We start from the raw sequence: 26010 nt of genomic DNA, 5'->3' as shown, positions 1-26010 counted from the left end.
CGCCGATTACACATTATTTCTGCTATATTTCTGCTATATGTATTACGAATATGTCATGAACAATGATAATATTTATTGTATGAACAACTTATAAACTTTTTCGTGCGAGACTGTGTACGTGTTTACATTGAAAACAGTTTTTTTTCCTTTCACATTCTAATGAAAGTAATTCGAAAATAAAAGATAGGATTGAGGAAATTTATGTTAGTGCTTTGAAAGTTTTTTTATTCATCACTTATGTCGAAACGAAAATTTTCTAATCAATCGAAAGGTCATATTTCTATTTACTCCTGTTCACTTCATTCTATCTTAAAATTTATTCTTACATAAACAGAAAAAAGAAGAAGAAAATTGCGTTAATAAAGCCTTCCAGAATTCACTGATTAATTTAATAGGATTAATGGCGCAGCTCATTCATATAAGTAATTATTTTATTCAACATTGAAGAAAATGTAAGAAAATGATTTGCAATTGAAATATTTTAAATTAATTATAATTTGCTACACAAAATGAACTTTTATATTTATTAAAACACGGCATTTTTAAAGAATCAACAACATCTAATAATTTCATAGAATCAAAATAAAACAAATTGCATAAAGATAAAATACAATGATTATAAAAACACCATAGAGTGAATAGTAAACAATAGAAGAAAATGACAGACTCGGGAAAGTAACTAAAATTTAAACTTTTCACATTTTGCAGGGACTATTTCCATTTTACCGTGCTTTGGAAAGAAAAAAAAAATACGTCACTCTCTTTATATGCATTGGAATTAGAGTCAAAACTCTTTATTTATTTGTTTGTGCTGATATTTAAGGTCAGAGTAAAATAAATAGGATTGAATAAATAAAATTTAAATTAAAGAAAAAAAACATACTTTCTCTAGTTTCAGCACAAGTGGGTCCTTGATATCCTTCCGTACAATTACAGATATATGATCCAGCTCTGCGGATGCAAGTTCCGCCATTTTGACAAGGCTGACTGAAACAAGGATCTTCTTGTCGATCGCAGAGTGTACCGTACCAACCAGCGAAGCAAAGGCAGTGAAAGGAATTGGACGTCATCTATAACAGCACGTCATAAAACAAGAAATTAATAAAAACGTCATAAAACAATAGACGTCATAGAACAACATACTAACACGTTGAATGCCATGGGGGGTAGCCCATGACTGGCACTGAGTTTGTTCGTAGCACCACGGGGATCATCGGTGACCGGCCAAGCCAAGATTATTAGAAACACATAATTCGAGTAAATTTTTAATTTTTTTTTATCTTATTATAGTTACTAAAATGGTTTGAAGAAGTTAATGCCATATAGAACACACAAAAATAGTTTTATTTATGTACACAGAGATGCCAACTTGCTCCGGACAGCAAATAAATATTTTCTAGTGGTAGTTTGTTAATTGTGATTCTTGGTTTAATAAATTCAATTGAGTAGATTTTTATCCACCAATATTTCTAATCAATTCGTAGGCTTATATATTTCACCATTTTCTACAATTACGTCAAGCAAAACATTTTAAAAAACTAGAAAATCTGTCTAAAATTTTCAAATTTAGTTTGTAGTTACTTACATTTTTGTCAGACGAGCAAGCCATGTTAATTAGGGTAGCATGCAACGCGTTAATAAAAAAAACATGTTTCAAAGAATTAGCGTGAAACCTTCTTCTGGACTGAAAGCTAATATATCAAGATGAAAAAAATATGAACAAAAACTTGTAAGAAAATCCTTTCATTATAGTTTGCTTAAGTGAAGCTACAATGAATGTGATATGACGCTATAATGTTATAACGAATTAACACGTTCACGCCGGGCTGACCCACCGGTGGGTAACGCTAGATTGTCTCATCTTGGCAACGCACCGGAGTAAAAATTGGTAAAAATAAATTTCATTTTTTAGTTTTTTTCCGGGAATAATAAAACTCCATGACTACCAATCGTTTTTAACGGATGCAATTTTTATATTCAATTGCTTCTTCACCGTTATTAATTCCCTTACAGTGAATTGTTATTGTTGAGAATAGATCTTCTACCAGTATTTTCTCTTTTCCCGGCGTGAACGTGGTAAAGTAGGATTAATTTTTATTACCCGAAAAGAAGCAAATAGTGATGTTATAGAATAATTTATAGTAAGAGCGTTTTTTAATCTTTACGAAAACTACTTTTAAAATTGCTAGGATAAATTTGTAGCAATTGTGTAGCAATATTCGGGGGTTGGAGAGCGTTAGCGAGCAGGAGGCGCAGCCCATTAGTTATTTCTATAAGCTGAAACATGTTCGTTTAATTTATGCTACCCGTTTTGTTATGTTTGATTTTCCAAAAATCGCTGCCAAAAGAAAATTTGTTTACATAGAGTTAGTATAAAAGTGTTTCCATAAATTTTTTTTAAACCCCGTATGCCTCTCAGTAAAACTTTCTATTACATATCCAGTAAAACGACTATATACATTCCCAAAGCTTTTATGATAAGTGCATAATTTTTTTCAAAAAAATATGCCAATTAAAATTTTTTTAAACAGGTTTGAGAAGAAAAATGGAAACGGGTGATTCAGAAAAGCATTCGTACAAAATCAGAATCAGGATGTAATGAAAAAAAAAACGGTAACTTAAAAGTAGTCGTTTCTAATTTGACAGACTTACTTTGCTTTTACTTTAATTATTGTTAGTTTAATCATATATTAATCAATGTTAATTCAAAGTATAACTAAATAGTTTTATTTTGAACAAAGTGATGGTGAATTAAATAAATCAAGAAATTATAACTCCGCCAACAAATAAACTGTTAAAGAATTACTTTGATTACCAGTTTTATCTTTTTACCCTGGTTGATACGGTTTTGTGCTGGCACATATTTGTGAAAGTCGGTGCGAAAGGGTTAAACCAACGCCTGCTATAACTGAAAGCCTCCACACGGTTTTTTATAGGAAGTCCGATCAGACCACTATGGAGGATATCCACTTTCCGAACGAGTCACTTAATACAAAATCTAGTTAAAATAAGAAAGTGGTAGCAAATATATGACTAGAAATTTGTTTTATTAATGAATATTATTGGTTTGCCTTATTCACTTGTCAACCACTACAGATTCAATTCTCAAATATGCATGATGAATTTCTCTCAATTACTTTTATAAAAGGTTTTGGGTTCATGCGCACAATTGGTTCACTTTTTAAATAGTCTGCGCGGACTACTTATAAGAGACCGTGTGGAGGCTTTTGGATGTAGGAGGTGATGGTTAAACCCACGCTGAATTCGATAAATTATTTTTAATGAAATCTATATAATTATGGTCTTACATAACGTGACATTTCAAAACTTTATACAAAATTTAACTGTACTCCTTCATTTGTTCTAAAACTGTACCACCATTTCTTATATTTTTTATCGCTTTCAAATCTTTATGCATTTAAATTTATGTGTTTAAATTTTACTATATACGTTAGACATTGTAATTTTGATAAAATACTAAAAAAAGTATTTAATTATTTTTTAGATAGGTATTGTTTTGCAAATTTGGTAAAAATTAATATTCTTCAAATACTTAAAATCAAATATAATTTTTTTATAAAAGATCCTGCCTCTATAAATTTATTTATAAATAAATAATAATTATTGCTCTTATTTACAGGAGTTTTCCTACCTTAAGCAAAATGCGAGATGACATTTAAGTTACTCAATATTCTAAATGAAAAATAAATAAACAAATAAATAAAAAAAACGATAGAAAACAGGAGGGAAAAAACAGTTGAAGTTTGCAGGTGTTGTTTGTTCATCTCATTTTACAACACTGTCAGATGTGATTGACGGATATATCCTATTACGGGGACTTAACCGCTATGCCTTTTGAAAAATATTTTATAATTTGGTAGACAGATAAAAATTAAAGCTTTCAGAATTTTCGGTAGTTCTGCCAATATTTTAAAAGCGCCATTACTATAAAGTTTTTGTGCATTTCAAAGAATGTTTTGAATTATTTTAATGAAGTGGTGTGGGAAATAGCTGTAAATCACTTTTATAAAACGACAAATCATACATTAAAACTTAAATTTAGCTACCACTAAAGGAAATTCTTCCAAAAATCCTAAAAAGTTATCAGTTCTTTTTTGATAAGTATTTGTTTTTTTTCTCCTTAGAGCATTGTAAAATCATTTATTTCCGATTTCTTTTCGTACATTTTAAACTGAAATTTTTTCTCATAGATAAGAACTTTGAACATGGATTGCTAATTTTTCAAACGTTTTACGGAACTTAGCAACCGTATGTAACTACTGTGGTGAGGAATAAGTCATAAAAAGCCCAAAAATTATACATGGAATGCCAACTGGTGCGCTTTTTGCAAAATTATTAGTAAATTGGTGGCAAATTATTTAGTAAAACTGGTAGAGAAAAAATAGTTAAGCTTACTTCTTAAAAGAGAAAAATAAATGATATAATGTAATTGAGTTGGATTTTGTATGATACTTTGTACTTTTTATTTACAGTGGTGGAAAAATTACTTAAAATGAAAAATGCTTAACTAAAAATAACTTAATTTTCTTAACCACACGAAAATCTTTTTCTACAAAGCGAAACAAGTTGATATCTGTAATGTTGTCCTTCCGGAAATAAACCACACATGAATTAGTTTTTATTTACAATTTTGTCTCATTTCCGTGTTAGGGAGTTTTTCCATCACCTCCTACATCAAGAAGCCTCCACACGGTCTTTTATAAGTAGTCTGCGCAGACTGATTAAAAAGTAAACCAGTTGTGCGAATGAACCCAAAACCTTTTATAAAAGTAATTGAGAAAAATTTATCTTATATATTTGAGAATTGAATGTGTGGTGGTTGACAAGTGAATAAGGCAAAATAGTACTACCTATGAAAAACCGTGAGGAGGCTTTCAGTTATAGAAGGCGTTGGTTTTTCTCGTGACGGTTAGTCTATACAGTTTGATTAAGTTGAGAAAGATCAATAAAAAAGTGATAATAATTTTTCAATTAGAATCAGGTGTTGTTCACGCTATTAGCTACAAATTCTCTCTTGAAAGAAGCATAAAGAACCGATTTCAATTTTCCCCAAGCCAACAAAATTTTTACTGAAAACTCTATTTACTCAGTTTTATTTAAGTTAATTATTGTTGAAAATTTTATGCATTTAAGGTGAAAAAAAATGAATGAAATGCGTTCCATCGTCTCAGCTCGTTTAATAGAGTGTCCAATAGAGAATAATTTCTACAGAATCTATCATTTTATCCATCTATCGGATATATCAAATATGATATTCTATATCATAAAAAGAATTAAACTCCTGAAAGGTTAGGCTGTATGGCTGGAACAAAAAACAATTGATAGACTTATAACTTCTTGAAGTGGTATCGGTGTGACTTCATACGACCGAGAAAATGACAACAAACAGTGTGGTCCGAAAAAATAAAAACAAAAGCAAAACTGACGTAAATTGGAAGGCAAGAGTTGCTGATCGAATGTTTCGGATGTTTTTGGAGAAGATTTCATCCAACCTTATTTTTCCATCTCTTACTGATGTTAATCTACGGATTAACATCAGAAGGAGAAGGTAAGAGAGACAGAGTGTTCTCTAGTTACTGCTTTTAACCCATACTTTTAGAATGCTGTGAGAAATACAAGTGTACTGGGAAAAGCTGATGAATGTTTAAGCCTTGAAAAAAAACATGTTTTTAGAATATCCTTGTTATTAAGAAAGAAAAGATTGTAAAAATCAAAACATATTTGATTTTTAATTACTGGAAGAAACTGTGAGGAGGATAAAAGTGATTATTCGAAATACTTTCAAATTTCATCCCAGCAAGCAAACTGATTTGGCATATATATATGCAAATACTCTCTCTCTAATATATATATATATATATATATATATATATATATATATATATATATATATATATATATATATATATATATATATATATATATATATATATATATATATATATATATATATATATATATATATATATATATATATATATATATATATATATATATATATATATATATATATATATATATATATATATAATATATATATATATTAATATATATATATATATATATATATATATATAATATATATATATATTAATATATATATATATATATATATATATATATATATATATATATATTAATATATATATATATATATATATATATATTAATATTATCATCATGATTACGAAGTAAAATTAATTCCTCAGGGTATATATCACTCAATAAAATAGTAAAATCTTGGAAATTAAAGATAATTAAGTCATCAATATATCTAAAAACAGATTTAATACTAAGAGTATAATTTTTTACATAATAATGCAGAAATAAGTTAGCTAAGAGAGATGAATAATTAGATCCTTGTGGTATTCCATTAATTTGAAGAAAAATATCCCTTCCATTGTAAAGATAATTACTAAAAAGACAAAAATTAATCAGAATTTCCCAATAATCAAAATCGCAACAAAGGATATTGTTAAAATCATAGTAATAATTCAAAAGGACATCTTTTAGTTTAGAAAAGGGAATGCTATTGAAAAGATCCTGGAAATCAAAAGTCGCAATAGAATTAATTTTATTATGTTTAGTGAAATCTAAAATCGGTTGATTATTAGTGATAATCCAAGAGAAACCTTCTTTAGTAATATAGTTAATAATCTTATTTAAGTAGTTAGAGAAAATGGTGCCAGGTTTAGTCAAATAAGTATTGTTTTTCTTTACTTTCTTCGTGTTTTCTTGTATTTATATATATATACCAACTTGCTCCGGACAGTAAATAAATACTTTCGAGTGGTAGTTTATTAATGTGTGATTCTTGGTTTAATAAATTCAACTTATTAGGTTTATATACACCACTATTCCTAAATAATTTGAAGTATTATATGATTCGCCACTTTTATCGTTAAGTTATGCTACACCGTTTAAAAAGCAAGCAATATTAGTCAAATATATGCAAAGTTTACTTTTTTTGTTTAGTTTAGTTTAGTGGTGTTTACCGTTTTCTAAATTTTTATGGCACGTCCGCAGCAGTTGGCATCTCTGTATCATACATATATAAGTTTGTGTGTGTAGAATATTTGTCTTAATATATTTACCTGACAAGTACCTTGCTGACACGGATTGTTAGCACAACTCATTCCAGATAATGGATAACAGCCATGCAACCCAACACCGTCTCCTCCATACCCTGGAGGACACCTACATTCTCTGTATGTTCCGGTTATAGCTGTAAAAAATAACCAAGTTGTTAATTCTGCATCTAAGTTTGTAAAATTCAGAAATAAAAAAAAAGCAATGTAAAATTTTAGTTCACCAAATGCGGTGCTAAGTTTACAAGTGCCTTTATATTTAAATATTGTATAATTGAAATAAAAGTAAATATTAAATCGGATGTGAATTTCTCATGCATCCTGAATTTAAGTAGAAGAAAACTATTTAAGAGAAACAAAATAGTAGTTTTCTGAAATCATTTCCCACAACATTTTTACATTTTGGAGACGTTTAAATAATTTTGCGGTATGTATAGTTCCTTTGCCTATATAGCAACAAACACAAGGCATTTTTTCTATTTGAATCTTTATTCCTTTTAAAAAAAGTTATTTTTTAAAAGGTAAGTAGTAGGTGGATATGTGCGAAGCAAAGGTTAACTGAAAAAAAAAAATTCCTTTCGTTCAAATGTCCATTTTAAATCAGAAACTAAATCTTAACTAGTTAAGCGCTGAATTTAGATATCCCCACAGGGCTGGGAATTAAAATCAACCTATGCATATATATCATATACACTGCTCAAAAAAATTAGGGGAGCCATATGCTCCCCTAATTTTTTTGAGCAGTGTATATCTATGCATATTTATATCTATATACACTGCTCAAAAAAATTAGGGGAGCACATGGCTCCCCTAATTTTTTTGAGCAGTGTACATGGAGCGCAAGGCAAAAGGCATTATAAATTTTCCGAAACACTTACAACCAAGAAACTTTTTAACAACTTTAATATATGAATAGGACTTTTTCCCCCGCAATATAGAGTTAATAGTTATGAATACTTAATAATTAACAAGGCATCCAATTACTACGTTTTTTGCTAAATATTTTATTGAGTAGTAGACAATTTAAAACTAAAGCTTCCGGAGTTTTTGGGAGTTTTGCCAAAATTTTAAAAGCTTCAGTACAAGGGAGCAGGAACAGAGAGAATTTTTTTACCTAAACCCCTAAATTATATGCATGTAGTGGAGTGGAAAATAACTAAATTTTCAAAATAAAGAATAATAGATTAAAACATAAACCTAGCTACCATTCGAAGATGTTTTCCCCAAATACGTGTAAGTTGACAATTCTGAATCATGATAGCAAAAGCATCTTTTACTTTTTCCAAAACCTAGCTGTAAATGAAATAGTTTTGCTACCAGTTTTTCTTTTTAAAAATTTGTTTCTGGGAATTTCGTTCTAGGTCATATAATTGTGTTTATACAAAATTCTTCCAGAGTAAATTGTTGTTTGACAACCACTTTGTAAAGTTTTATTCAACGACTGTACAAGTTGGCAGGTATGCACTTGTAATAGCCATATTACAAGTACAGGGGTCGGCGGCCAAAAATATATAAACACCTCTATTACTTAGTCAAAGTAAACAATCTATCTTTAAGCAGCAAACGTGTTAGGACGTTTTACATGGCAATACTGTTGGCACAATTTAGAAGATCATGCTTCTAGCTTTTAGAAATGATGTAATTTCTGCCCATCCATTGTTCGGATGAACCAAAATGAGAAGAGGAATTTAATTACTTATTTTAAGTTTTAGTACCACAGCAGTGTGCTTTGAAATCAATCTGCAGGATATTCGAATGCTTTCTTAGTTATAAAAGTATTGGAAAAAGAAAAAAGATTTTAATTTACATAAATTCTAAAAGCTTAAAATCTGATTTTTTAAATCGTACCAGCAGTTTTGCCATGTAAAATCTTCCAAGACATTTGCTGCTGAAATAAAGAATGTACATATGGAGCTAATATAGAAGTGTTTCCTTGTTTTTGCCAACATTGTGAATCATCAATCCAATCCAATCGGCCATCAAAGCTGAGGGAGGGGATTGTTCTTGTTTTCCAGTGGCGCCATCTATAACCAAGAATTACTTCAACTTCTGCCACAACCATACGTCATAACCTTTTTTAGGGCGGGCCCATTCATACATGTATTCATTCATCCACAGATCGTAATTTTGATATGAACCAGAGAACGATTAATCTCCAATTCAGTACCCCCAGAGGTATTGATTTGTTATGGGAACATGGAAGACTTTGTGACTCGACAGATTTAACCTGCACCAGTCACCATTTAGTTCACGGGGAGTCTTCGACCAGCTGGATTCAAACTCATGTTCTCCCAAACGTGAGTCCAGCGCCCTGCCAACCAGGCTATCCCGGTTAAAGAACTTTATTAATTGATTAAAAATCTTGACATCTTGTTAAAGTACATAAATTTTTTGTACCTGTGTTTTCTATGCATGTCGCATTTGGATGACATCCTCCTCTGTTAATACTACAAACGCCACTAAATGTACATTGTCTTCCATTTCCAACATACCCTTAAAATAATATAAATATCAATTAGAAATGATTGATAAATTGAAAGAAAGAAACGCATTACAATTTAGTAGACATGTTTGTTTTACAGAATTAATAGAATTCTTTTTAAAATACAAAAGTTTTCTTATAGTTAATTTAAAAAAATCATAAGAAGTTAAAATTATAACTTTAATAGATCATGCAAAATCATTTTGTCTGTATATTTCAATGTATTATAGTTATGTTAAAACCTACCATGAGGAAAGGTGATTTTCTCTAAACGTCATAGATCTTATAGTATTTACGTAGTAAATATCACGTTTCCCATTATGACCAACATTGGATCAGAGTCATTTTGGTATCTTTCAAAATTATTTTAATAATGTAGTTGATTATAAAAAAAAATTGAACGAATTCAAATTTGACAAAAAAAACATAATATTTAAATTTGAACTATTTCCAAATTTATTTTCTGATTTATAGAAAATAGTCGACCGGATAATACGTAGGTGTCGATTTTATAACTTACTTCAAAATCATTTTATCATTAAAAGTAGCTGGTGCAAGGAGAATGTATGTTCCAAATTTTTTCATAGTCCGGTAACTGAAAACTAAATATTCCATACTAGTTCATTAATCTCGTGTAGGGCAAAAGAGTCAAATACCACGCGCCTGAATTTCGAAACTGCACCCCTTAACCTGTTAGCGCACAGCGTCATATTTATAGGACAGTTTCCTTTTTTAAAAACATATATTGTGGTAGGACAATTGTTTCAATACTGTCTTTTATCTAGGAGAATTAAAAGTTTCCCTTCCACCATAATTTATTGGTGATTTAAGTTTCTATCACTATATCTAGAACTGTAAGATGTAGGGACATTTCGAACTGAAATGGTAACAAATAGTTGATATTAGCCATTTAGTTGAATAACATATTATACCACTTTTTTCATAAAACCACTTTTTGCACGACTTCAATACAAAACGTCGGGATAAAACGGGTTAAAATGATCCGTGAATTAAATGAAAATGCCCAAATGCGAGTCAATTCTTCACACAGAATGTCCTATCTTTAAAAGATTTATTTTCACAGATTGTCTTACATTTTTTGATTTTGGACTCCTGTTGAAAACTCATAAAACTCATTGCAAATAAATCTGCGACGAAATCAATACTGAATAAAGGTCCAACAGTAAAATTTGCCACAAAAATTGAATTGAAGTTGTTGATTTTACCACACAAATTGAATTAACATGTTGAGCGCCGCGTCAGTCATCGGTGACTGACACTGGACTTTCCATTTAGGCGGCGTCAACCAACGGCGGCTAACACTGAAATTACATTTAGACCATGTCAATCACAGCTTGCTGACACTAACCTTTCGCATAGGCCGCGAAAAACAGCTGGCTGACAGTGTATAACATGATATAGAACTATAAAATTTACACTCTTTTATGGAATTGCAGAAAATGTATTCAAAATTTACTTAATTATTGTGATTCTTGGTTTAATAAATTCAATTTAGTAGATTTTTATCCACCACTATTTTTAAACAATTCGTAAGCATATATAATTCACCATTTCTTTCAAGCTAAATCTTTTATAAACTAGCAAAACCTGTCTATATTTGCAAATTTAGTTTGCAGTTATTTACCGTGTGGTTAAACGAGCAAGCTATGTAAAATTAGCGTGGCATTCAACGTGTTAATAAATTAAAAAATTGAATTATGAAATAAATAGGTATATAGCAGTACCTGTTGGACACGAACCACATTGCGAAGATCCATGTGTATTAATACATTGAACAAAGGGATGCATGGAACACCCACCATTGTACATATCACACTCATTAATATCATTACAATGATATCCGTTTCCAGTAAATCCTAAATGAAACACAATTGTAAAAGAAATTAATTAACAAAAATAAATTAATATAATTAAATAAAATAGAATAAAAAATTGTAGACCGTAGTTGGTTTACCCTAAACGAAGTTAAAATCTAAGAATTTAAAATTTAATAATTAACATACTAATTTACTACCAAATGCTACACCATAATTTAGAAAAGTTTATAATATCACAATGAAATTCTTAGAGTTAAAATAATTATTTCGCTTTCAGTACATTTCATTACAAGGAAATATGATCTACCAAATTTCATGCTTTGTAAGGAATTTTTTTTAGTGTTAACTAAGTTGACTTTTAAATTTTGTTTTTGGAACAATAAATTAACTTTAAAATTACGCAACCAATATGACGGATAACTATTTCAAATGTTCATGAAACACCTTATAATTATTCGTTGGTGCTCTTAACTAATAGCACATTGATTCAAATTACTGAGTTGTTAATTTATTGCCAAGGGAAAAATCTTCCTTAAAAGCGTAAAATTTGGCTATTAACCCTTTCGCGCCGACTGTCACAAATACGTGACAGCAAAAAACCGTATCAATCAGGGTAAGAAGATAAAACTGGTAATCAAAGTATTTCTTTAGCAGTTTATTTGTGGGCGGAGTTATAATTTTTTGATTTATTTAATTCACCATTACTTTGTTCAAAATAAAACTATTTAGTTATACTTTGAATTAACATTGATTATATATATGATTAAACTAACAATAATTAAAATAAAAGCAAAGTAAGTCTGTCAAATTAGTAACGACTAAATTTAAGTTACCGTTTTTTATTTAATTGCAACTTGATTCTGATTTTGTACGAATGCTTTTCTGAATCACCCGTCCCCAAGGGGTTAAGGAAGTGTCATCATGGTAGCCAAAAAACTGTCTAATAATATTTTTACAAAATTTAGTTAATTTAAAATTATTACAGTTTTTGCATGATATGGCTACATTAGAAATATGAGATAAATCAATAGCCAAATTAATAGAAACCAAATTATGATAAATTAGAAGCCAAAAATACCTGTCTTAATACATTTTTGGGTACATGTGTAATATCTCGTCAACCATTAAAGTTGGTGCAAATTCCGCCAAATTAACACCAAATCATACAGCATATTTTAGAAAATTTAGGATGGACCGAAAATTCTGGAATATATAACAAAAAGAATTTTTTTTAAAAAATTAACTGATGATTTAGAATATAGAACGATAAAAGAAATTCTTCATTCATAAAGTGGCTTCAATTTCTTTGGTTTTAGCGCAAAGGGTCAACGGAATTTAACATAAGTACCCATTTTTCGTATATCTATCCAATAAATTTTCTAAAAATATGGGACAGGTGATAGAATTAAGGTGATATTTTACTTCGTTAGTGTAAAATACTTTACCACAAAATTAGGTAAAATTACTATAAAAAACGTCATTATACCGTCAGCAAAGAATCATTAGCCAGTTATGAAAATAATGCAGATTATCCTTCTAAAACTGTTTCAATGTTATATCAGCACGATGTTGACGAAACATTTTTTAGTACCTATTTACTCATATGTGGTAATTATCTTAGCATCAGCCCAGTGAGAGGCTCTTACTAATTCATCTGAATGTGATTAAGTACCTATTTGCATACCTGCCAACTTTTAATCCTTTCGAGGATGATTTTCCCCAGTGGTAGTAAAATGGAATGTAAATTACAATTTTAAGCAGAAATATACGTTGTATTACTAACTAATCAAGTTTTTCAGAGTACCTATCCATGCATGGATATCTGCTCTTTCATCTAAATTGATGAATATGTGGTGGAAGGGAAGGGAGGTGCTGCGTTAACATTAAGTTAAATCTCAGAATGAACAATAATTGAAAATCAAGTCTGGGTTATACATAAAGATAAATCGCAAGTTGATACATAATAAAGGGAACAAATTGAAGATAAAGATAAATATTTACGCTGTTTACAAAAAGGGGAAGACTCCCTGTGCACTCCCCCCGGTAACCGGGCTTCATTGGTGCAAAGTGCACAGTTTGTCTAGGGCAAGTGGGGATAGCACACCTGTCAACTTTTCAACCCTTCCATTATAATATTTCCCAGTGGTAGTAAAATGGAATTAAAATTTTAATAGTAAGCAAAAGTATACGTGGTATTTGAAAATGCTTAAGCTGATAACCAATATAGTAATGCATATTAATATGTATGCTTAATTTTTTAAAGAATAGTGGTCATTAGAATCATTTTAAAATTAATCTTATAAAAGAAAAAAATTGTATATATCTACTACTACTTTAATTATAAAAATAACATTTTACGCCAAATGCGTAAAAGTTGGCAGGTATGGGATAGTCATGATTATCCGAAATGCTTAGAGAGAACACAGACGTTTAAGAAAAGAGCGGTTATCGGGCTGATATACGCTGTATTCATGGCTGAAGGCCCTTATATAACAAGACGGAAAAGATGAAAAACTGGTACAAAAGACATTTTATTATAGCATTTTTTCCGAGAAAAATAAAATATCTGTAACTACCAAGATTTCTTTAAGATTTTAACATATATATAAATCTGCTTCTTATCCTAGATAAAATAAATATTGTTAAATAGTTTAAAAAAAGAATAAGTAAACTCCTCCCGAAAATTAGCAATTACTGACATGGTTTACTACCAGCCTTTTTTCTTTTCCGTTTCGCTTTCACCCCCTGGTTGTATTTTGAGAAGGTTTCTGATGACACCTTTGGTTCCACCTTAAGTTGGCACTGGAGAGAAAGGTAGGTAGACCGGATTACATGGAAACTGGGTTACTCTTTAAGTCAGTACGGGGATGAGGTAGCAACAAAGGGAGAGAAAGTGGCCAGTATTGGCGTTTAAGAAAGCAAAACGCCGATTTTTTTTTTTAAAAACCAAGAATCGTACTAAAATTTTGTACAGAAAAGAGCACGATTTTTTAGAGCATTTCTCATAATTATTATTTTAAGATACTAGTTGTAAGCTGATTTCTTAATTAGTATTTAAAAAGCAGATTTTCTTATTATGATTTTTTAACTAAACGAAACTAATTTTAAACAGAAAAAAAAATATATATTTAAAAATATTCTTTTTTGTTGAAATCTAAGCAAAAAAAAAAAAAAAAAAAAAAGAAATGCATAGATGCGCAAAAATACTTTGTTTTAAATATTTATTTTTGTATTCTTATTTTTTGTAGATTAATGTACATTAATTTATCCCATATTGGTGATTTGTTGGGGAAGGAAAAGTCAACATAGGCTGGAAATTATTGATCATGAAAAAGATCATACTTATGTTTTATAATACTTACTGTTTTTTTTCTTATTATAATTTTTTAATTAAACGAAACTAGTTTAAACAAAAAAAATATATTTAAAAAGATTCTTTTTTGCTGAAATCTAAGTAAAAAGAAAACGAAATGCATAGACGCGCATAAATACTTTGTTTTAAATATTTATTTTTATATGCTTATTTTTTGTAGATTAATGTACATTAATTTATCCCTCATTGGTGTTTTGTTGGGGAAGAAAAAGTCAACATAGGCAGGAAATCATTGATCATGAAAAATATCATACCTATGTTTTTTTAATATTTACTGTTCTTTTTTTTTTCATAAATAAAAAATTTTAAAAAAATTTTCAGAAAAGTTTTTTTTTTTTTACTATAAAATTTTTTTTTTCTGAAATGTATTTGCTTCTAAGAGACAAAAGAACTTACCTGAAAAAAATAATTAGTATTATCCATATGTGGGGGCGTACTGTTTGTTCGCCCCCCCATGTTTTCAGCTGCCATATCCCACCCTCTTAGACTCAACAGGAACTCTTTGAATAACATGATAACCACCTATCCTGGTGGTTATCATGTTATTCATTTAATATTTTAACAGTTGACAGTTCCTTCTGCAAACTCTATGTGGGGTAGCCCTGAATTGAATTCAATCCACAATTTCTCATCAGGCGAAATTCTACTTGGATGGGTGGGTGCATTTCTTCAAAAGAAAATACATATTTTGAAATATCAGAACTTTCCTTTACTTTTCAGGACCTTCGCAGGTGAAAGGAGGCTTAAAAGAAAAATCCGTATAATTTGTTATTTAAGTACAGTAGAATTAGTTAGCCTCGAAATATTTTGTCAGATACTGAAATATCTTAATATTTTCTACATAAGGGAAAGGATTTCTCAGCTTTTTGGGCTTTGTATTTCAAAAATAATTATTAAAATATTGATTGGTTTAAATTAACCTTTCGATGTTTAAAAAAAATTAATGATTCAAATTTTGCGTCTTTTTTTAAATTATTTCAATTCCTATTCATTTTATTAGTTTATAAGTAACGGATTAACACTTCTATTATGGAAATTGTATTTTAGATAATATTTAAAAGTCCCTTTAATTGAACAAACTAAAAATCTTAAATTTTTACATTATTTAAGTTCCTATAAAAAGCGAATTGTACTTCAGAACTAAACATGGTGCAAAAGACGCAAAATTTGAATCTTTACAGAGATCGATCAAAGCGAAAACAATTTTTTCTTTTGTCGTAAAAAATAATAATAAAATCACATGTTGAATTAGCTACACAGCAAATATGCTCTACTGTCTTCAGTTTAATAATATTCACCTGTCTATTGGAGTGTTTTTTTTTTTGTTTTTTTTTTCATTTATTCTGAGGGGAAAAAACTTTTCATTAAATATTGTACAGATGAGGTTAATATTTAGAAAATTAAATAATAATAATAAAAAAAAAAAATGAAATAAGAACTGCACAAGCCAATGAGCCAATTCCTTGTCCTTGAAAACTAATTCAGCGCCAAACTAAAACACCTCCTTCTTCTTTGTACATTCGCTTTACTGAGAAGGTATTTATAAGTTAAATACATTTAAACATGAAAAACTTCTAATGAATGTTTCAAGATATACTTTTCTTACTATGCAACATTTATTTATATTTGTACGCGCATTTAAACTGCAATTAATTCCAAAATAGCGAAGAACTACTTTTCAAAGGCGGAGTATTACATTTCCTACCTTTCTCTCCAGTGCCAACTTATGGTGGAATGGACTACACATTCATTCGTTCGTTGTTTGAGAACTGGGCATCTGAGGCCATAATAGGCCCTTTTCCCATTCATCATGAAGTGATGGAAACATGCATGAAGACTAGATACACTGAGGGGAGAGGAGTCATGAAGTAAGGAAAAAATGGCGCTTTGCTATCTTGAAGATGAAATTAGGTGAAGGAAAAACTGAAAATGAGTTGAGAGTGATCAACAAGTCCGTTGCACTTTAGCCTGAAGTAAACATTTCGCTGTTTGAAAGATTACAGATTTCGATGAGATAATTGGCATCACCGGTCTTTGCTACTAATTAAACCAGAAGGAACCTATGGGCCGGCAATAGAGTTTAGTTTCACCAGATCCCTACTTCTGAAACATATGCTTCAACCAAACATATGTTTTTAAATATGTTTTTTAAATTTAGTTTCAAACGTCTAAGCAAGAAAAAATGGTGTGTTGATATTATGATTCTGGTCTAATATTTACGATTGTGTAGCTTGAAAACAAAGTTATATAGTATAATCAACTTTTGAAATCTTAGAAATAAGAACATAAATGAAAATATTGTATTTTTACCTACAGGAAAAGGATCCTAGTTTTATAGGAAAAAGATTTTAATTTACATTACTTAATTTACATTTAAAATTAAACTAAAATTGATTAAACCATGTTTGTTTGTTTTTTATTTTGTTTCAAACTTCTAAACAAAAGTTATTAATGTGCCGGTTTCGTTGATATAAAGATTTCGGTCTGATATTTACAGTTGTATAAGTAAAAAACAAAGTTATATAGTCTGTTCAACTATTAAAATCTTAGAAAAAGAACATAAATTAGATATTGTTCTTATACCTGCAAAAGAAGAACCATAGTTCTATTTGTATAAGATGGTTATTTACATTAACTTAATTTGCGTAGAAACAATAGCCTACAAGTGATTAAATCATGTTTGTTTTCTTTATTCGCTTTCAAAGACCTAAACAAGAATAATTAATGTGCTGAATTTGTTGGTATAAAGAATTTGATATGATATTTACAATTGTATAGCTGAAAAACAAAATTTTTTGGTCTGTTCAACTTTTAAAATCTTAGAAAAAGAACATAAATTAGAATAATCTTCTCATACCTGCAAAAGAAAAACCATAGTACCATTTGTAAAAGATGTTAATTTACATTAACTTAATTTACATAAAAACAACAATGTACAATTAATGTTTGTTTCCTTTATTCAGTTTCAAACGTCTAAACAAGAATAATTAAAATGCTGAATTTGTTGATATAAAGAATTTGGTCTGATATTTACAATTGTATAGCTGAAAAACAAAGTTACATGGTCTGTTCAACTTTTAAATTCTTAGAACTAAGAACATAAATGAGAATATTTACCTGCAGGACAAGGACCGCAATGGAAACTTCCTTGTGTATTAATACAAGTGACTAATGGATTTTGTGAACATTTCCTATCTGCACCACTGCATTCATCAATGTCTTCGGTGCAAGCCAGGCCACCATTTGGAATCTTCCAACCAGCATCACAGATACAACGATATTTTGGCTATAAGCAAATATAAGAAAGAAAAATGTATGTCATAAGCCACAATATATTTACTTGCAAAACTGCAGAATATTGAATACGGCAGATTTATTCTAATGGTTCAAATTAGTCTGGCCATATTAAAAAATAGCATTAAAAATAGTAGCTTCCGCTATAATGGGTGTTCAACTGTACGCTATATTTTGTATTACAGAGCAAAAACTTTAAGGTTTAGAGACTTGAAATTACGAAAGTGTGTAGAAAAATGTACAGAAAGAATGATAATATAAAAAAAAAAATAACATTCGATAATTAGCTTGGGAATTGTTTACTGTTAAACCTATGGGATGAAAGCACTATGGGTGCCTCCATGCAGCCTACAGAAATGCAGCTACAGTGTCGAGATTTGATGCGCCTGATGAGCCATTTTTATTTATCAAACTTATCACCATTTTTTTTCTTCAAAATTCTAACTTGTTCTAAAGAATATATAATTTTTTTTAATTCAAAAAATTATTATTTACTCAGTAGAGATCTTTATTTCATAAGTTCACGCTTAATTTTCTGTAAGAAATAACATTCACCACAGACAGAGAGAGAGAAAGAGATGTTGCCAGAAATAAATGTTTAAATTTATTTTGAAAATCATAAACATCTTAACTGAAAAGATATAAAAACCATTTCCTACTTGAACAGTTATAAACGATAAAAAGTCTTTTTAATGAGCAAAATTGCTTCCTTACAATTTTTATCATTAGGTTACACATTCTAAGTTTATTTTGTTTCCAAGTAGAGAAGAATATTTCTTTAAATCGCTCATTTTTTACGATCATTAACAAAATATTGTTCCATAAAATTAAAAAATATCTATATTATGCACACACACACACACACACACACACACACACACACACACACACACACACACACACACACACACACACACACACACACACACACACACACACACACACACATATATATATATATAGGGGTAAACAAAAAAAATAATGGGGCTTTTTGAACGAGGTCTCGCAGTTTTATTAAATAATGCAACAACTTAATTAGTTCAAACTTTTGCATAATATTTAAATAAAACCATCCTCATACTAACTACTAAGTCCAATGAGATGAACCGGGTTCGAATCAAAGCGATGGCTTCGAATTCCGCACCCGGCTCGCACCGAAAACATTGCTGATCTAAAATATCCTCAGTAGTAGACGGATCATTTGTTAGAGTCCCATTACCGTCAGGCTAACTGTAAGAGGTTTTCATCTCCGTGTAACGCAAAAGCGGTTTAGTTCCATCAAAAATTCCTCCACGCAAATCAAATGTCTCCCAATACTTTATCCAGGAGTTCCCTTGCCTTCTGGATTGGGTTCAAAATTACGAGGCTACGGAGTTAATCGTAAACCCAAAATTGGATCTGCTGTTCAACGACGGTTATGAAATAAATAAAAAAAAAACAACTACTAAGCTTTTTATTATTTGTAGTAAACTTAACGCTTTCTTATTGTCGTTTTTAAAAATTTAATTATCACACTCCGGCTTTAAAAAAATATATGATAATAAGAGTTTAGCTAAAAAAATCTTTAAAAATTTATTTCTTGATAACACAAAATGTGTTACTGTTTAAAATTGAAAAGAAAAGTGACCGCTGTTTTTTCGCTCATATGTTTATGCATCGAACACTGTATATACCAGTACAATAAAATTTAATACATCATCCTTTAATCCAATTCTTTCGCGCCGACTGTCACAAATACGTGCCGGCATAAAACCGTATCAATCAGGGTAGAAAGATAAAACTGGTAATTAAAGTAATTAGCTAGCAGTTTATTTGCGGGCGGAGTTATAATTGTTTGATTTATTTAATTCACCATTACTTTGTTCAAAATAAAACTATTTAGTAATACTTTGAACTAACATTGATTATATATATGATTAAGCTAACAATAATTAAAGTAAAAGCAAAGTAAGTCTGTCAAATTAGCAACGACTACATTTAAGTTACCGTTTTTTATTTAGTTACAACTTGGTTCTGATTTTGTACAAATGCTTTTCTGAATAAGCCGTCCCCAAGAGGTTAAAAGCTAGCATACACTAAAATGTGTTTTTTCCTCTGGAGAAAAAAAAATCGGCATGATTTTAAACTGATGAATTTTTTTAGGCTAATTTTGATTTAAAAATAAAATCGTTAAACATCTTTTTCTCCAAACTTGTTAAGAATTAAATTCAATCATTTATTCTTATCTCTATCACTACTAACACAGCCACCGTTTTATGTTATCGGTTGCTATTTCTGCAAACAATAATATTTTCACTAATATGTTATACAGTTTACTTAAACATTATATAAGTCAACAATTCTTTAATAATAAAAGTGGTGCATTTTTAAGTTTCAAAATTTATTATTAATAAAGTGTAGAATTCTTATACACCACCAAAAGTTTGAAAACTGATATTTTATTTTTAAAGAATCACAAATTTCTTCATCTAAAAATTCACTTTAAATAATAAAAGAATTCAAATCCATAATCATAGACAACCTGCAAATAACTAAAAATAGAAAAGAAATAAAACTAAGTTCTTAATACCACGTTCCAAATTTTTCTTCTACGAAGCTATACAAGTCTGTCAGCGTCATTGGAAACGTTTTTTCTATCGATAGTTATAAGCTTATATTTCAGTGTATTATTATTTGTTTGTGAGTTTTATTAAAAGTTATTTTCATAACTTTGTGTAAAATGATTCAAAAGTTAATATGAAACGTCGCTTTGTTTCAGCTTTCTCGTGGTGAGTTTTTTAATATGATGGGTAAATTTACAAAAATTCTGAATACTTTAGCTTTTAATCGCTTATTACTCGATAAAATATTTTGCAAAAAGAGCAAGAGTAATGTATTTATATTTTAATAAATTAAAGGATTTTTTCCCACCACTATACACAAGTAATTTAAACCGATGCATATCAGGTCTTTCAGACAAATACTTAAGATCTTATGATCTACAAATTTTTATTGAAATTTTTTTTTCCTTCTTTAAAAAATTCTGCTTTATTTCACACTGACACTAGAAAAACAATTCGCAAGTCTCAAATAGTTGAAATCATCTGTAATAATACGTTCATGTAATAATATATCATGTAATAATACAAGAGAATTATGCCACAGGCGGCTAAAACTGTAAGAAGTAGTAGAAACTCAATTCTTTTTTTTAAATTATCTGATCACTTTTTTTTATTGCATCGTAACTAACACCACAACTGACGTTGAAAAATTATTCATATTCAAAGCGAAATTATTCTTTGCTTTTAATTTAATTGTATGCAGAGAGAAATATGCTTGAAAAAGTTATTAGTTTTGATAGATTTAATGTAATTATATTTTTTATCTTTTAATAGATTTTTGCTTTTTATTAGACAGCACTTCTTATATTTTTAGTCGCCCGTGGCATCCCTGTAAAATAGAAAATATTTTAATGCAATCTAATTAAAAGGCTTGGTGTGATAGTCAGAGGGGGCAACTATTGCGATTTATATGTAATTTTTATGATTTCATACTCAGGATTACGATTTTACGATTGAATAATACAAATTACGGTTTCTGGGAAACTTTCGCAATAATTTGCTATGAACAAGTTTTTTATTTTGTCAAGAGTTACAAAATTTTGCGATTTATTTGGAATTTTTACGATTTTATAGTCAAGTTTAAGGTTTTACGATTGAATAATAAGAATTACGGTTTTTGAGAACTTTTGCGATAATTGTTTACAACAAGTTTTTTATTTCGTTAACCACCAAGAGTTATGAAATTTTGTGATTTATACGGAATTTTTACAATTTTAGAGTTAAGTTTACGGTTTTATGATTGAATGACAAAAATTGCGGTTTTTTTAGAACTGTCGCAATAATTGTTAAGAACAAGTTTTTTTACTTTGTTAACCATCAATGGTTATGAATTTTATTCTCTGATATTCGATAAAAAATTTTTTCATTTAACCCATCAATGTCAAGCTATAAAAAGTTTTCTTTACATGAAGAAAGTGGCAGGTCATATTTATTTATATTTTATACCAATAGAATTTATCTCTTTCTTATCTATCACTTTAGCTTTAAAAGAGCTTTGCTTTAAAAACTCCAAATTTCTAGAGTCAACATTTAATGATTATTTTAATTATATATTATAGTGTATATAGTACTACATTGTTTTTACTAAAGAAATCATGATAATGAAACACTTGTTTTTATTTCTTCTTTTCTTACAAAAGGAAATTTCCATTTAAAAGGACGATGTACATTAACACGTGTTAATAGTTAATTCATGTTATTAATATCAGGCATACACAGGGCTGGCGCAAAATTGTTAATAGTTCATTCATGTTATTAATGTTAGGCATACGCAGGGCTGGCACAAATGTGTTAATAGTTCATTCATGTTATTAATGTTAGGCATACGCAGGGCTGGCACAAATGTGTTAATAGTTCATTCATGTTATTAATGTTAGGCATACGCAGGGCTGGCACAAATGTGTTAATAGTTCATTCATGTTATTAATGTTAGGCATACGCAGGGATGGCACAAATGTGTTAATAATTAATTCATTTAATTAATGTTAGGCATATGGCACAAATGTGTTAATAGTTAATTCATGCAATTAATGTTAGGCATATGGCACAAATGTGTTAATAGTTAAGTATTGTAATTAATGTTAGGCATACGCAGAGATGGCACAAATGTGTTAATAGTTAATTAATGTAATTAATGTTAGGCATATGCAGGGATGGCACAAATGTGTTAATAGTTCATTCATGTAATTAATGTTAGGCATATGCAGGGATGGCACAAATGTGTTAATAGTTCATTCATGTAATTAATGTTAGGCATACGCAGGGCTGGCACAAATGTGTTAAGAGTTAATTCATGTAATTAATGTTAGGCATACGCAGGGATGGCACAAATGTGTTAATAGTTCATTCATGTTATTAATGTTAGGCATACGCAGGGATGGCACAAATGTGTTAATAATTAATTCATTTAATTAATGTTAGGCATATGGCACAAATGTGTTAATAGTTAATTCATGCAATTAATGTTAGGCATATGGCACAAATGTGTTAATAGTTAAGTAATGTAATTAATGTTAGGCATACGCAGAGATGGCACAAATGTGTTAATAGTTAATTAATGTAATTAATGTTAGGCATATGCAGGGATGGCACAAATGTGTTAATAGTTCATTCATGTAATTAATGTTAGGCATATGCAGGGATGGCACAAATGTGTTAATAGTTCATTCATGTTATTAATGTTAGGCATACGCAGGGCTGGCACAAATGTGTTAATAGTTAATTCATGTTATTAATGTTAGGCATACGCAGCGATGGCACAAATGTGTTAAGAGTTAATTCATGTAATTAATGTTAGGCATACGCAGGGCTGGCACAGATGTGTTAAGAGTTAATTCATGTAATTAATGTTAGGCATACGCAGGGATGGCACAAATGTGTTAATAGTTCATTCATGTTATTAATGTTAGGCATACGCAGGGCTGGCACAAATGTGTTAATAGTTCATTCATGTTATTAATGTTAGTCATACGCAATTCTGGCACAAATGTGTTAATAGTTCATTCATGTTATTAATGTTAGGCATACGCAGGGATGGCACAAATGTGTTAATAGTTAATTCATGTTATTAATGTTAGGCATATGCAGGGATGCCACAAATGTGTTAATAGTTAATTCATAGTTAATAGTTAATTAACAGTTAATTCATGTTATTAATGTTAGGCATATGCAGGGATGGCACAAATGTGTTAATAGTTCATTCATGTTATTAATGTTAGGCATACGCAGGGCTGGCACAAATGTGTTAATAGTTAATTCATGTAATTAATGTTAGGCATACGCAGGGATGGCACAAATGTGTTAATAGTTAATTCATGTAATTAATGTTAGGCATACGCAGGGATGGCACAAATGTGTTAATAGTTAATTCATGTTATTAATGTTAGGCATACGCAGGAATGGCACAAATGTGTTAATAGTTCATTCATGTTATTAATGTTAGGCATACGCAGTGATGGCACAAATGTGTTAATAGTTCATTCATGTTATTAATGTTAGGCATACGCAGGGTTGGCACAAATGTGTTAATAGTTCATTCATGTTATTAATGTTAGGCATACGCAGGGCTGGCACAAATGTGTTGATAGTTCATTCATGTTATTAATGTTAGGCATACGCAGGGATGGCACAAATGTGTTAATAGTTAATTCATGTAATTAATGTTAGGCATACGCAGGGATGGCACAAATGCGTTAATAGTTAATTCATGTTATTAATGTTAGGCATACGCAGGGCTGGCACAAATGTGTTAATAGTTCATTCATGTTATTAATGTTAGGCATACGCAGGGCTGGCACAAATGTGTTAATAGTTCATTCATGTTATTAATGTTAGGCATACGCAGGGCTGGCACAAATGTGCTCATTGTTCATTCATGTTATTAATGTTAGGCATACGCAGGGATGGCACAAATGTGTTAATAGTTTATTCATGTTATTAATGTTAGGCATACGCAGGGCTGGCACAAATGTGTTAATAGTTCATTCATGTTATTAATGTTAGGCATACGCAGGGATGGCACAAATGTGTTAATAGTTAATTCATGTTATTAATGTTAGGCATATGCAGGGATGGCACAAATGTGTCAATAGTAAATTCATGTAATTAATGTTAGGCATATGCAGGGATGGCACAAATGTGTTAATAGTTAATTCATGTAATTAATGTTAGGCATACGCAGGGATGGCACAAATGTGTTAATAGTTAATTCATGTAATTAATGTTACGCATACGCAGGGATGGCACAAATGTGTTAATAGTTCATTCATGTTAATGTTAGGCATACACAGGGATGGCACAAATGCGTTAATAGTTCATTCATGTTATTAATGTTAGGCATACGCAGGGATGGCACAAATGTGTTAATAGTTCATTCATTCTATTAATGTTGTGTTATTAATGTAATCATGTTATCATGTTATTAATGGCACAAATGTGTTAATAGTTAATTCATGTAATTAATGTTAGGCTTATGCAGGGATGGCACAAATGTGTTTATAGTTAATTCATGTAATTAATGTTAGGCATACGCAGGGCTGGCACAAATGTGTTAAGAGTTAATTCATGTTATTAATGTTAGGCATATGCAGGGGTGGCACAAATGTGTTAATAGTTAGTTCATGTAATTAATGTTAGGCATATGCAGGGATGGCACACATGTGTTAATAGTTAATTCAGGTAATTAATGTTAGGCATATGCAGGGATGGCACAAATGTGTTAATAGTTAATTCATGTAAGTAATGTTAGGCATACACAGGGCTGGCACAAATCTGTTAATAGTTAATTCGTGTTATTAATGTTAGGCATACGCAGGGATGGCACAAATGTGTTAATAATTAATTCATTTAATTAATGTTAGGCATATGGCACAAATGTGTTAATAGTTAATTCATGCAATTAATGTTAGGCATATGGCACAAATGTGTTAATAGTTAAGTATTGTAATTAATGTTAGGCATACGCAGAGATGGCACAAATGTGTTAATAGTTAATTAATGTAATTAATGTTAGGCATATGCAGGGATGGCACAAATGTGTTAATAGTTCATTCATGTAATTAATGTTAGGCATATGCAGGGATGGCACAAATGTGTTAATAGTTCATTCATGTAATTAATGTTAGGCATACGCAGGGCTGGCACAAATGTGTTAAGAGTTAATTCATGTAATTAATGTTAGGCATACGCAGGGATGGCACAAATGTGTTAATAGTTCATTCATGTTATTAATGTTAGGCATACGCAGGGATGGCACAAATGTGTTAATAGTTCATTCATGTTATTAATGTTAGGCATACGCAGGGATGGCACAAAT

The 26010-nt window shown here is 29.9% G+C and overlaps 1 protein-coding gene across 1 annotated transcript in view; it reads right to left on the bottom strand.

Moving 5' to 3' along the window:
• The window catches only part of LOC107441357 (cubilin), a 208698-nt gene that overhangs the window by 147194 nt on the left and 35494 nt on the right, over positions 1 to 26010 (bottom strand). The window contains exons 10-14 of the mRNA XM_087163788.1: positions 17920 to 18088; positions 11337 to 11468; positions 9507 to 9602; positions 7116 to 7246; positions 884 to 1070 (exon numbers count right to left, since the gene is read on the bottom strand). Coding sequence (XP_087019914.1) covers positions 884 to 1070; positions 7116 to 7246; positions 9507 to 9602; positions 11337 to 11468; positions 17920 to 18088 — 715 coding nt within the window. The remainder of the gene's footprint in view (positions 1 to 883; positions 1071 to 7115; positions 7247 to 9506; positions 9603 to 11336; positions 11469 to 17919; positions 18089 to 26010) is intronic.

Source organism: Parasteatoda tepidariorum, chromosome 5 (assembly GCF_982258835.1).
Source record: "Parasteatoda tepidariorum strain Cologne lab strain chromosome 5, Ptep-v5.0, whole genome shotgun sequence".
Taxonomy (NCBI): domain Eukaryota; kingdom Metazoa; phylum Arthropoda; class Arachnida; order Araneae; family Theridiidae; genus Parasteatoda; species Parasteatoda tepidariorum.
Note: the sequence above shows the minus strand (reverse complement) of the source record. Positions and strands in the feature narration are given on the sequence as shown.